The sequence below is a fragment of the Oncorhynchus kisutch genome, linkage group LG15 (genome assembly GCF_002021735.2).
Source record: "Oncorhynchus kisutch isolate 150728-3 linkage group LG15, Okis_V2, whole genome shotgun sequence".
NCBI lineage: Eukaryota > Metazoa > Chordata > Actinopteri > Salmoniformes > Salmonidae > Oncorhynchus > Oncorhynchus kisutch.
Window position 1 is genome coordinate 52990270 of NC_034188.2, and position 14878 is coordinate 53005147.

The following is a 14878-nucleotide window of genomic DNA, read 5'->3' on the forward strand; positions in this document are numbered from 1 at the left end:
ACTCCTGAGTTCCATCAATCACACCTGGGCTGCAGTCACCTATCCGGACCCGTTTTACTGCCTTCGCGGAGCCCCACCGGGCCTTCACAACTGGACTGCCGACGTTATCTACCCGAAGGAGTTATTCGGCTGGCTCCTCCGTCGCGACGTTACCTGAACGCCCATCTGCGGCCTGCTAACCGTTAGCTGTCTTACCGGCTGCTATCTGAATAGACAATCGGACAATTTGTTTTATTTTTTTATTTTTTATTATTATTATTATGTTTTCTTCTTGGGCCTCTATAACTATATCTATTGTTTTTATTTTTGTTGTTGTTGTGTGATTTGGATGAATCCCCTCTACCACACGGAACCCCACTAATCTACTGACGGAACGCAAGAGGTGGCTAACAACAGACCTCCATCCTATGCTAGCTTGCTACCGATGCCCTGGCTAGCTGTCTAAATCACCAACCAACCTCTCCACTCACCGGACCCTTTTGATCACTCGACTAAGCATGCCTCTCCTTAATGTCAATATGTCTTGTCCATTTCTGTTCTGGTTAGTGTTTATTGGCTTATTTCACTGTAGAGCCTCTAGTCCTGCTCACTATACCTTATCCAACCTATTAGTTCCACCACCCACACATGCAATGACATCTCCTGGTTTCAACAATGTTTCTAGAGACAATATCTCTCTCTTCATCACTCAATACCTAGGTTTACCTCCACTGTATTCACATCCTACCATACATTTGTCTGTACATTATACCTTGATGCTATTTTATCGCCCCCAGAAACCTCCTTTTACTCTATGTTCCAGACGTTCTAGACGACCAATTCTCATAGCTTTTAGCCGTACCCTTATTCTACTCCTCCTATGTTCCTCTGGCGATGTAGAGGTGAATCTAGGCCCTGCAGTGCCTAGCTCCACTCCTATTCCCCAGGCACTCTCTTTTGACGACTTCTGTAACCGTAATAGCCTTGGTTTCATGCATGTTAACATTAGAAGCCTCCTCCCTAAGTTTGTTCTATTCACTGCTTTAGCACACTCTGCCAACCCGGATGTTCTAGCTGTGTCTGAATCCTGGCTTAGGAAGACCACCAAAAACTCAGACATTTTAATTCCAAACTACAACATTTTCAGACAAGATAGAACTGCCAAAGGGGGCGGTGTTGCAATCTACTGCAAAGATAGCCTGCAGAGTTCTGTCCTACTATCCAGGTCTGTACCCAAACAATTTGAACTTCTACTTTTAAAAATCCACCTCTCTAAAAACAAGTCTCTCACCGTTGCCGCCTGCTATAGACCACCCTCTGCCCCCAGCTGTGCTCTGGACACCATATGTGAACTGATTGCCCCCCATCTATCTTCAGAGTTCGTGCTGCTAGGCGACCTAAACTGGAACATGCTTAACACCCCAGCCATCCTACAATCTAAACTTGATGCCCTCAATCTCACACAAATTATCAATGAACCTACCAGGTACCTCCCCAAAACCTTAAACACGGGCACCCTCATAGATATCATCCTAACCAACTTCCCCTCTAAATACACCTCTGCTGTCTTCAACCAAGATCTCAGCGATCACTGCCTCATTGCCTGCATCCGTAATGGGTCAGCGGTCAAACGACCTCCACTCATCACTGTAAAACGCTCCCTGAAACACTTCTGCGAGCAGGCCTTTCTAATCGACCTGGCCGGGGTATCCTGGAAGGATATTGATTTCATCCCGTCAGTAGAGGATGCCTGGATATTTTTTTTAAATGCCTTCCTAACCATCTTAAATAAACATGCCCCATTCAAGAAATTTAGAACCAGGAACAGATATAGCCCATGGTTCTCCCCAGACCTGACTGCCCTTAACCAACACAAAAACATCCTATGGCGTTCTGCATTAGCATCGAACAGCCCCCGTGATATGCAGCTGTTCAGGGAAGCTAGAAATCATTATACACAGGCAGTTAGAAAAGCCAAGGCTAGCTTTTTCAAGCAGAAATTTGCTTCCTGCAACACTAACTCAAAAAAGTTCTGGGACACTGTAAAGTCCATGGAGAATAAGAACACCTCCTCCCAGCTGCCCACTGCACTGAAGATAGGAAACACTGTCACCACTGATAAATCCACCATAATTGAGAATTTCAATAAGCATTTTTCTACGGCTGGCCATGCTTTCCACCTGGCTACTCCTACCCCGGACAACAGCACTGCACCCCCAACAGCAACTCGCCCAAGCCTTCCCCATTTCTCCTTCTCCCAAATCCATTCAGCTGATGTTCTGAAAGAGCTGCAAAATCTGGACCCCTACAAATCAGCCGGGCTAGACAATCTGGACCCTTTCTTTCTAAAATTATCTGCCGAAATTGTTGCCACCCCTATTACTAGCCTGTTCAACCTCTCTTTCGTGTCGTCTGAGATTCCCAAAGATTGGAAAGCAGCTGCGGTCATCCCTCTCTTCAAAGGGGGGGACACTCTTGACCCAAACTGCTACAGACCTATATCTATCCTACCGTGCCTTTCTAAGGTCTTCGAAAGCCAAGTCAACAAACAGATTACCGACCATTTCGAATCTCACCATACCTTCTCTGCTATGCAATCTGGTTTCAGAGCTGGTCATGGGTGCACCTCAGCCACGCTCAAGGTCCTAAACGATATCTTAACCGCCATCGATAAGAAACATTACTGTGCAGCCGTATTCATTGATCTGGCCAAGGCTTTCGACTCTGTCAATCACCATATCCTCATCGGCAGACTCGACAGCCTTGGTTTCTCAAATGATTGCCTCGCCTGGTTCACCAACTACTTCTCTGATAGAGTTCAGTGTGTCAAATCGGAGGGTCTGCTGTCCGGACCTCTGGCAGTCTCTATGGGGGTGCCACAGGGTTCAATTCTTGGACCGACTCTCTTCTCTGTATACATCAATGACGTCGCTCTTGCTGCTGGTGAGTCCCTGATCCACCTCTACGCAGACGACACCATTCTGTATACTTCCGGCCCTTCTTTGGACACTGTGTTAACAACCCTCCAGGCAAGCTTCAATGCCATACAACTCTCCTTCCGTGGCCTCCAATTGCTCTTAAATACAAGTAAAACTAAATGTATGCTCTTCAACCGATCGCTACCTGCACCTACCCGCCTGTCCAACATCACTACTCTGGACGGCTCTGACTTAGAATACGTGGACAACTACAAATACTTAGGTGTCTGGTTAGATTGTAAACTCTCCTTCCAGACCCATATCAAACATCTCCAATCCAAAGTTAAATCTAGAATTGGCTTCCTATTTCGCAACAAAGCATCCTTCACTCATGCTGCCAAACATACCCTTGTAAAACTGACCATCCTACCAATCCTCGACTTTGGCGATGTAATTTACAAAATAGCCTCCAATACCCTACTCAACAAATTGGATGCAGTCTATCACAGTGCAATCCGTTTTATCACCAAAGCCCCATATACTACCCACCATTGCGACCTGTACGCTCTCGTTGGCTGGCCCTCGCTTCATACTCGTCGCCAAACCCACTGGCTCCATGTCATCTACAAGACCCTGCTAGGTAAAGTCCCCCCTTATCTCAGCTCGCTGGTCACCATAGCATCTCCCACCTGTAGCACACGCTCCAGCAGGTATATCTCTCTAGTCACCCCCAAAACCAATTCTTTCTTTGGCCGCCTCTCCTTCCAGTTCTCTGCTGCCAATGACTGGAACGAACTACAAAAATCTCTGAAACTGGAAACACTTATCTCCCTCACTAGCTTTAAGCACCAACTGTCAGAGCAGCTCACAGATTACTGCACCTGTACATAGCCCACCTATAATTTAGCCCAAACAACTACCTCTTTCCCAACTGTATTTAATTTTTATTTATTTATTTATTTTGCTCCTTTGCACCCCATTATTTTTTATTTCTACTTTGCACATTCTTCCATTGCAAAACTACCATTCCAGTATTTTACTTGCTATATTGTATTTACTTTGCCATCATGGCCTTTTTTGCCTTTACCTCCCTTCTCACCGCATTTGCTCACATTGTATATAGACTTGTTTATACTGCATTATTGACTGTATGTTTGTTTTTACTCCATGTGTAACTCTGTGTCGTTTTATCTGTCGAACTGCTTTGCTTTATCTTGGCCAGGTCGCAATTGTAAATGAGAACTTGTTCTCAACTTGCCTACCTGGTTAAATAAAGGTAAAATAAAATAAAATAAAAGAGGTAACATCAGTAAGCTTTCACCTGGATTCACCTGGCCAGTCTATCTCATGTTCCTAATGTTTTGTAAACTCAGTGTAGATATTTTTACACACTTTTGTTTATTTTACTATGTCAATAGGTATTTGTTTTCAATGTTTTGGCATCAGACTGGTGGCAGTTATGAAAAAAACGTAATTGGAAGACTTGCGGAGTTAATTGAAAATTATGTAATTGTTGATTTCCACTAATTAGGCTATTTTCTCTTGAACCATATGGTCTATCTACGAGAAACACTGACAATATGGACACAGATATAAAAAATGTAAGATATATGTGTATACATTTGTTTTTATTTTATTCAAGTCTAACTTTAAAAGTTACCATAGATGCCATAGAGTTTCTGTTAATTATCAAAATTGCAGAAGATTCCGGTAACTTTGGTAAATTATCGGTAGCTTTGCAACCCTTGTATGTTCAATTCATGTTTGCATGAAGGTGTTCAAAGTTCAAGTTCAATGTTCCCATGCAGGATGTACATGTATGTCTTAGTGTTTATGGTAAAGACGTATAGATCTATTGTACAGTATGTATGTGTGTGGGTGGATGGTTGTCTTAATTATTAAATGAAAATGTTTTGACTATAGTAAATGTGTAAGATACAGGCTTATCCACAATCCAATGTATTGAAGTGTATTGGAGATGGTTAATAGAAGCGTTTTCCACGTACACGGTACACCCACTATAACCTCCAGCATAACCATTGTTTACTTAATAGGTTTCTTAAGAAGTCTCCGGTGAGCTTGCAGAGGACATAGATTCCAGTAATGTAGCATCTGTCCCACTGAACAAGCCCCTTGGGAGAGTTCAACCACTGTGCCACCATGTTCGCACAGAAAATGTTTTCAAAAGGAAATGGAACAAAAATTACTCCGCCATGCAAAATCCCACGGAAGGGATGCTTATGCAAATCAAAATGGGCAATTACATTTACGGCCAACAGCAAGGAGGAAGAAACAAAACAACAAAAGCAAATGTTTCCCATCAACAAAAAAATAGGTATGCTCTCCATTCATTAATATCTCGCTTTCAATTTGCACTTAGCAATTACAGGTTGGTGGCGCACAATGGAAAGTGATGATTATAAAATGTCTGGGACATTCCATTCGGTCCAGGTGGACTTCCATTCAAGGCACATAGCGTGGGGAAATTACTGTGCAAGAGTGGCTCAAACCTTTAGTAATGATTAACAAATACATGGCGACGGCTATCGCAGCTGCAATGCATCACCAATAAATACCATGTCAAAATTAATAATAGGTTAATAAAATCTCCATGGACAAAAAAAAAACACACAGGAATGGCAGGAGCTTTGGAGAACGCCTGTTACAATAAAAATCAATTGGCCTGCCAGCACAGCAAGAACATTAGCCTCCCCATCTCCTCTTTAAAGGCATCAGGCTGCAATTAGTCACAGTTTCTCTCCCCAGCTTTCCCTAGGAAGCCAGGTAATTAAGTCATGGAGGGGGGACCTTTATGACCCTCCCCAGCCAAACTCTACTGTAGTATTGACCAATCAGTTTGATCCTCTTGATCACTTTCCCTGTCGTTAGGAGATAGCATGCAAATGACTCTCCTGCTGAGGATGTCCAGATAACACAGCTGATTTGTGTCACAGGTTCTGGCTCATAATGGAGGGGGTTAATGGAAGGTGTGTGTGTGTGTGTGTGTGTGTGTGTGTGTGTGTGTGTGTGTGTGTGTGTGTGTGTGTGTGTGTGTGTGTGTGTGTCATGAGGGTTGTGTATGGACGTGAACCCTGCCCGCCCTTTGCATGCCAGCCAGGCAGGCAAGCAGAGGCATTCAGTGAGAGCGTTGGTTGGTTAAGCCAGGCTCAGTGACTTGTCTGCTCCGGTTGCTCCTGTAAGCCCCCGTGACAGCAGTCTGTGTCCCAGGGGGACAGGGAGAGAACACCGCGGGCTGCAGGCCCTTGTTGTTCATGTGCAGCTGCCCTACTTACTCATATTTACAATGCTGATCACAGAGGTGATTGTACCCACACGCTGAGCCCAGGGATAGCGCTTTGCCTTTGTTTTTATGGGCCGCTTGCCCTCTTTTCCATCAGGCACTGGGTGAGGGATGCTTTTAGGTCGGGGGGGGGGATTGGGGGTTGGGTGGCACGAGCGATCTCCCCCTTTCTCTTTGGAGGAGGGAAGATGCAGGGCTGTGGATGGCTAATACACCCTCAGACAAGATATATTGTGCTGAGAAGTGGAGTGGATGGTGGAGGTGTCTGCTTTCGCTCCACTCGTTTCATCTCACTCTCTTTTAGCTGTCTGCCTCCTTTTAGCTGTCTCTTTGTCTCTCTTTATCCCGCTCTCTCTTTCTTTCTCACTCACTCACTCAGATTCTCTCTACCTTACTGCTCCTCTCTCCGGTTTTCATTTGTGCACACACACACACACATACACACACACGTGCACACACCATCCCTTCCTCTTCTTTGAGATTGCGTTGATTAGTGTTGATGAAAAAGGAAGCCCGTTTGAACAGCAGGATGTCCTCTAAACAGCTGTGGCTGTTAGATTGTCAGAACACTTCTATTAACTGTCAATCTTCCACCCACCACTCTACTCCATGTTCTGACAATCTCGCCTTTCTTATTTTCATTGAAATGGAAATCCCACTGTTAACAACTACGGCTGCGGGTGATGAGTCGCTGTACTCTGTATTCATACCCCATCCTCCCCTTTTAACCACCTTTTCACGTGCATCTTTATCAGTTAGCATGTATTACCAGCCTTCCTTACATAGTGAATTTTATTTTATTTAACCTTTGTTTAACTAGGCAAGTCAGAAGAAATTCTTATTTACAATGACCCTAAGCTACCGGCCACCCAAGAAACACGCAGTAGAAACATGTCATGAACAGCTTGTTCCTTACATAATGCAGTGATTGTAAGACAGCCATTTGACAGATTCTATATTTACCCTTGACCGTATTAGTCTCTTATTAAATGCCGAACAGGGCAAGAGGTTACCCACTCTGCTCCCTCTGTCAAGCACTCAAGTATTCCTTCACTAAAATATTGATGGCTGCTCAATCCTGTGTGTTCCAGGTGCTGGAGAATGGATTGAAACAATTACGTACCATATGAGAATCACGTCTATCTTTGCTTGTCTCTGCCCAGACATACTGAGCTGATACAGTTTTACAAAAAATGATGCCATCTTATGTAATTCACAAATAGCAACATCATTTAAGTATTGAAATCCCTTGAAAAAATGAAAACACTCATGTTAAGCTATTTTCCCACAAACAATAACAATACAATAAGAGCCAACCAGAGCATCAAGAGACTAAATAATGATGGATTCCATATACTATTAACAAACTACACGTGCTGTGCTACTGTGTGCATTTTTGAAGGACACTTACTGTAGATGCACGCAGCGACAGAATCGACTACACAACAAATTGGACAGTGTTACCTACTGTTGATTTTTCAATGCAACATTTCTAGTGTTGATTCAGGTGTTCTATTATCACTCATTGGTGAAAAAGAACCCCAGTGTTAAACCAAAACCACACCCATCTATCATATTTCCCAGCATGCTCCATTTTTTTAGCATTGTTTGTTTCAATGTCTCAGTTTTTGCATGTACATTGATAGATTAATGCATCTTATGCAACTCAAATATAAATACATTCATTTTTCTAAACTAATCCAATCTGTTAGTTAGACTTATTGTACCCGTTACTGAATGGGTACAATTTTGATCCAGTTTTGATGATTTGGGAAGACTAAGGTACGAGACTACCTAAATAGTCTCGTACCTTAGTCTTCCCATCCCGGCAGTCATTCTGACTGCAGGTTGCAGCTAGGTATGTATAGAGAAGGAGCTGCCAGATCCATCATAATGGCCCGGAAGTAAAGCTGCGCTGGGAGCCAGATTTAAAATGGAATACACAGAGCAGGGTGGACAAAATCTAATTAAAACACGATTTAAATGTATTTTCGGAAGGGCTGTAATCACCATTCATGTAATACATTAAATATATACATCTCATGGTAGTGGGAAGCCCTGGTGTGAAGGGGAGGAATGGCAGAGCAGATCGTCATATGACCCTAAATATTTTATTTTGGAATTACCGAGCACACTGGTGCACACGTGATACATTGTATCATTTAGTTTGACTGTGAGAACCACAAGTTCTTTCAAGTTTCGCACTGTAGGCTACGTTTTGAATGTTTGTATAAAAAAGTCTATACACTGAGAAAAAATGTGGTATTTTTCTACACAGAAACTTTGTGGTTCTTTGGAGGAGTTTAAAGAACCTTACTAAAAAAGGTTATATATAGTGTACAAAACACCATGACATCGACTGACCAGTTGAATCCAGGTGACGGCTACTATATGATCCCTTATTGATGTCACTCGTAAAATTCACTTCAATCAGTGAAGGGGAGGAGACAGGTTAAAGAAGGAGTTTTAAGGTGGAGACAATTGAGACATGGATTGTGTATGTGTGCCATTCAGAGAGTGAATTGGCAAGACAAAATATTTAAGTGCCTTTGAACGGGGTATGGTAGTAGGTGCCAGGCGCACCGGTTTGTGTCAAGAACTGCAACGCTGCTAGGCTTTTCACTCTCAACAGTATCCCGTGCGTATCAAGAATGGTCCACCACCCAAAGGACATCCAGCCAACTTAACACAAAGGTGAGAGGCAATGGAGTCAACATGGCCAGCATCCCTGTGGAACGCTTTCGACACCGTGCCCCGACGAATTGAGGTGGTTCTGAGGGCAAAAACGGGTGCAACTCAATAATAGGAAGGGTTAGGGTTCCTAATGTTTTGTACACTCAGTGTATCTACCCAGTAAAGAAGTGAGAATGGAGCAGAGGACACATTTTGTTGTTCACTGTAACTAATTGACAAAGGATATTGTATTGTATTGTAAAGAAGTCAGCCAGACCCTCCCTGGCCACACGTGCATATTTCTAATCTATTTTTGCATATAATGACAAACTAGGCCCTCAAAATAAGGCTTTATCTATTGTGTTAACAAAATTCATTTTAATGATAACCTACTGTATTTGCTTAGGATCCCACTTGGTGAAGGCCACGTGATTGAAAAAAGGATGAATGCAACAACCATGTCTCTGTCACTAACAAATAGTCATGGGTGGTAACTCTAATATTCACTCAAAAGGCACTCTGGGAAATATGCAAATAAGGCTTTACACTAAGCAGTGTGTTCATTTAAGTGTGGACCTGTATAGACACCGGACCAGTATTAAATTTAACACGCACGGTGTTGATTTAACACCGAAGAATGTGCTGTGTAGGTACTGTATGTAAATTGCACTTGACTACTCATTGATATGAATGCCATGACTCAATCATACTTTACTTTTAAGTCGAGTACCTAGGCCTCAGTTGAAGCTTCTGCAGGCAGGACGGATCATAATAATGGCTGGAATGGAGTCAACGGAATGGTATCAAACACATCAAACACGTGGTTTCCATGTGGTTGATACAACTCCATTGACTCCATTCCAGCCATTATTATTAGCCCCCTCAGGAGCCTCCACTGATAGGCCTATAGCTAATGCGCCTGCATGAAATAGTCCACCACTGACATGCATTGACATCGGTACCTTTTCCCATTGCGTTTTTTTCTTAGTTAGTTGTCGAGAGGTAATGGCTCTCTCTCCAGGGGTGCTGTTACTTCTCATCCTCCCTATAACAGAGAGCAGGGAGCTCAGCCCTGCCTGGGCGTGTCACCGAGACACCGCACTGTCTTTTTCTCTGCCTCTGATATCTGGCTCGCCTTAGCAGAGCAGAGAGCAGCTCTCCTCTCTCAGTCCCTACTGATATACCACCTGTGTGGCTCGATATCTCCCCCACCTGGCAGAGAGCCGTAACTACACATCCATGTTGTTTTCTCCACCTTCTCCCACCTCCTCTTCCCCGCTTGAAAGTCCATCTCTTTCATATCCCTGCAGTTAGAGCATTGATATTCAGAGTGGGTTCCCTGGCAGTGGGAAATAATTACGTTCATGCATTTCTATGTAAACGTTATGAGAATGGAATGGTGTGCACAAACAATAAACAAAAGGATCTCGTAACAGATATCCATTAGCTATTCTGGAGCATTTCTGAATATTTACATAAAGGATTGCCTTGTGAAATTCTATTTGAGTGTGTGTTATAGACAGATGGGGTGTCATAATGGTTTGAAGTGGCGGGGTGTGGTAGAATGAAGTGCGGTGTCAAGGGAGCAGCATTGATATCTTCTCTTTCTGTAGCCTCCACAGATATCCCCGTTATCTTGGCGAACCTGCAACAAATTCACATCATGACATTCTGACTAAACTGTAGTAAAGCGTGCATGTTTTCATATCCAAGCACACCTTTAGGGTACAGGTCTGGGAATGGACTTAGGTATAGTGCATTCGGAAAGTATTCAGAACCCTTATCTTTTTCCACATTTTGTTACGTTACATCCTTATTCTAAAATGGATTAAATACATTTTTCCTCATCAATCTACACACAATACCCCGTAATGACAGTGAAAATGTTTTTTTTTTTAATTTTTGCAAATGTATTAAAAATGAAAAACAGAAATACCTTGAGAGGAGCTGCAGAGAAGAATGTCAGAAACTCCCCAAACACAGGTGTGCTAAGCTTGCAAGAAGACTTGAGGCTGTAATCGCTGCCAAAGGTGCTTCAATGAAGTACTGAGTAAAGGGTCTGATTACTTAGGTAATTGTGATATTTACGGGGGGTTTTAATATACAGTACCAGTCAAAAGGTTGGACACACCTACTCATTCAAGGGTTTTTCTTTATTTTTTACTATTTTCTACATTCTAGAATTATAGTGAAGACATCAACACTATAAAATAACATATATGGAGTCATGTAGTAACCATAAAGTGCTCAACATATACAAATATTTTGTTTTAATTGAGATTCTTCAAAGTAGCCACCCTTTGCCTTGATGACAGCTTTTCACACACTCTTGGCATTCTCTCAACCAGCTTCATCTGGAATGCTTCTCTAACAGTCGTGAAGGAGTTCCTACATATGCTGAGCACTTGTTGGCTGCTTTTCCTTCACTCTACACTCCAACTCGTCCCAAACCATCTCAATTGGGTTGAGGTCGGGTGATTGTGGAGGCCAGGGCATCTGATGCAGCACTCCATCACTCTCCTCCTTGGTCAAATAGTGTGTTAGATCATTGTCCTGTTGAAAAACAAGTGATTGTGGGACTAAGTGTAAACCAGATGGGATGGCGTATAACTGCAGAATGCTGTGGTGGCCATGCTGGTTAAGTGTGCCTTGAATTCTAAATAAATCACTGATAGTGTCACCAGCAAGCATCCACACACCATCACACCTCCTCCTCCATGCTTCACGATGGGAACCACACATGCGGAGATCATCCATTCAGCTACCTTTAGTCTCACAAAGACATGGCGGTTGGAACCAAACATTTAAAATGTGGACACATCAGACCAAAGGACAACTTTCCCAGGTCTAATGTCCATTGCTCATGTTTCTTGGCCCAGGCAAGTCTCTATCTCTTATTGGTGTCCTTTAGTAGTGGTTTATTTGTAAAAAATCGACCATGAAGGCCTGATTCACACAGTCTCCTCTGAGCAGTTGATGTTGAGATGTGTCTGTTACTTGAACTCTGTGAAGCATTTATTTGGGCTGCAATCTGAGGTGCAGTTAACTCTAATGGTAACTCTGGTTCTTCCTTTCCTATGTCGTTCCTCATGAGAGCCAGTTTCATCATAGCTCTTGATGGCTGATGTAACTGCACTTGAAGAAACTTCCAAAGTTCTTGAAATTTTCCGGATTGAATGACCTTAATTTGCTAAAGTAATGATGGACTGTCGTTCCTCTTTGCTTATTTGAGCTGTTCTTGACATAATATGGACTTGGTCTTTTGCCAAATAAGGCTATCTTCTGTATACCATCCCTACCTTGTCAAAACACAACTGATTGGCTCAATCGCAGCACCTGTAGGGAGGAGACAGAGACAGCCTGGTGCGGGGGGCTGCCACCGGAGGCCTGGTGCATGGAGGAGGCACCAGATAGACCGGACCGTGGAGACGCACTGGAGGTCTCAAGCACCGAGCCTGCACAACCCTACCTGGCTGGATACTCCCCGTAGCCAGGCAAGTGTGGCGAGGTGGAATAGACAGCACTGGGCTGTGCTGGCGAACCGGGGACACCATGCGTAGGGCTGGAACCATGTACTCCGGCCCGAGGAGACGCACTGGAGACCAGATGCACTGAGCCGGCTTCATGGCACCTGGCTTGATGCCCACTCTAGTCCGGCTGATACGAGGAGCACCGGGCTATGCCTGCGCACCGGGGACACCGTGCGCCTCACGGCATAACACGGTGCCTGCCCAGTCCACCTCTCTCCACAGTAAGCACAGGGAGTTGGCGCAGGTCACCTGACTCTGATTGAACCATACCAGGCCAAACGCAAAACACAACATAGAAAAACGAACATAGACAACCCACCCCAACTCACGCCCTGACCAACCTAAAACAAAGACATAACAAAAGAACTAAGATCAGAACGTGACAAGTGTGCAAAGCTGTCATCAATGCAAAGGGTGGCTACTTTGAAGAATCGCAAATATAAAATATATTTTGTTTTGTTAAACACTTTTTTGGTTACTACATGACTCCATATGTGTTATTTAATTGTTTTGATGTCTTTGCTATTATTCTAAAATGTATAAAATAGTAAAAATAAAGAAAAACCCTTGAATGAGAAGGTGTGTCCAAACTGTGTGTTCATTTGAATTTTTTTGTTGTTGTCATAATGGGCTATTGTGTGTAGATTGATGAGAACAATATAATCCATTTTAATAAAGGCTGTAATGCAACGAAATTTGTAATGAACTGTATCTATTCTTGAAAAAATCTGCCTTATTTAAATAGATTCTCTGTTTTCAGGTCCTTGATAAAAATGTAAGCATTTCATTTTAGAAATATGTTATATTTACAGCTATCAGCATAAAGGTTTTTTCTATCCATCCCAAAACAACAAATACAATGATAACAATGTTTGTTGTTGTTTTCATTGTATTTGTTGTTTTTTTCAATGCTGTTTTCATTGTTGTTGTATCCTAACAGCCTTTCCCCTTGTCTTCCAGGAGCCTAGCCATGGAGCACCTGCTCCTGTGCCTGGCCCTCCTCGCTGCGCCCGTCGCCACCATGCTGTGCCCCAAGCGCTGCACCTGCCAGAACCTCATGCCCTCCTATACTGTTCTCTGCGCCAAGACAGGCCTGCTCTTCGTGCCACCAAACATTGACCGGCAGACTGCCGAGCTGCGCCTCATGGACAACTTCATAACCACCCTTCGTCACCGTGACTTTGCCAACATGAGCAGCCTCATCCACCTGACGCTGTCGCGCAATACCATTAGCCAGATCAAGCCGTATGCCTTCGCCGACCTGCAGGACCTGCACGCCCTGCACCTGGACGCCAACCGGCTCACCATGCTGGACGACACCCATTTCCAGGGCCTGGTCAACCTCAGGCACATGATCCTGGCCAACAACCAGCTGCACAGCATCTCAGAGGGGGCCTTCCAGGACTTCCTGGAGACCCTAGAAGACCTGGACCTGTCCTACAACAACCTGGTGAACATTCCCTGGGAGACCATTGGCCTGCTGGCCAGTGTCAACACCCTCAGTCTGGACCACAACCTCATAGAGATGGTCCCCGAGGGCATCTTTTCCAACCTGCACAAGCTGGCGCGTCTAGACATGACCTCCAACAAGCTGAAGAAAATCCCTCCAGATCCCCTGTTCCTGAGGATCCCAGTGTACGCTAAGCTGAAAGGTTCTCCACTCACATCCCTGGTGCTGAGCTTCGGTGGGAACCCGCTGCACTGTAACTGTGAGCTAGTGTGGCTGAGGAGGCTGACCAGGGAAGACGACCTGGAGACCTGCGCCTCCCCCCGAGAGCTCGCCGGCAAGTATTTCTGGACCATCCGCGAGGAGGAGTTTGTGTGTGAGCCACCCATGATCACGCGGCACACCTCCAAGATGTTTGTGATGGAGGGTCAGGAGGTGAGCCTGCGCTGTAAGTCAGTGGGCGACCCGGAACCTTCCACGCATTGGGTCAGCCCCGAGGGGAAGCTGATTGGGAACACGTCCCGCACCATCTGCTATGAGAACGGCTCCTTGGACATCCTCACCACCACTGTGAAGGACTCTGGGAAATTCACATGCATCGCATCCAACGCCGCCGGCGAGGCCACGGCACCCGTGGAGCTGGTGGTTAACCCCTCTCCACACTTTGACCCCAAGCTGGAGCCCGAGCCTGGCCCCTCTGACATCCCCACCTCCATCAAGTCCAACGCCAGCGGGGGCCACGCCCGCACCGACCATCAGAGGGTCAGTGTGTCAGAGCTGAGCTCGACCTCGGTCACCATCCGATGGCCCCCTCAGGACCACATTCCGGGGGTCCGTATGTACCAGATCCAGTACAACAGCTCCTCTGACGACATCCTCATATACAGGTGAGCTGGGAACCACATGCTTTTACAAAAATATCATATAAGATGATCTCTATGGGGGGGTGGTTATTGTTATCCCTATAAAGCCAACTGGTATCTTTGTGTGGAAGGTGGTCTTCACGTGTGGCATTGCATACTGTGGGTCT

General features: G+C 44.6%; 1 protein-coding gene across 2 annotated transcripts in view; it reads left to right on the plus strand.

Annotated features, from left to right (window-relative positions):
• The window catches only part of LOC109904768 (leucine-rich repeat and fibronectin type III domain-containing protein 1-like protein), a 146233-nt gene that overhangs the window by 112747 nt on the left and 18608 nt on the right, over window positions 1-14878 (plus strand). For both annotated transcript variants that reach the window (XR_004203096.1, XM_031790486.1), the window contains exon 3: window positions 13362-14735. Coding sequence is in view for 1 of the 2 variants with exons in the window: in XM_031790486.1 (XP_031646346.1) it covers window positions 13362-14735 (1374 nt within the window). In the remaining variant the exon portion in view is untranslated. The remainder of the gene's footprint in view (window positions 1-13361; window positions 14736-14878) is intronic.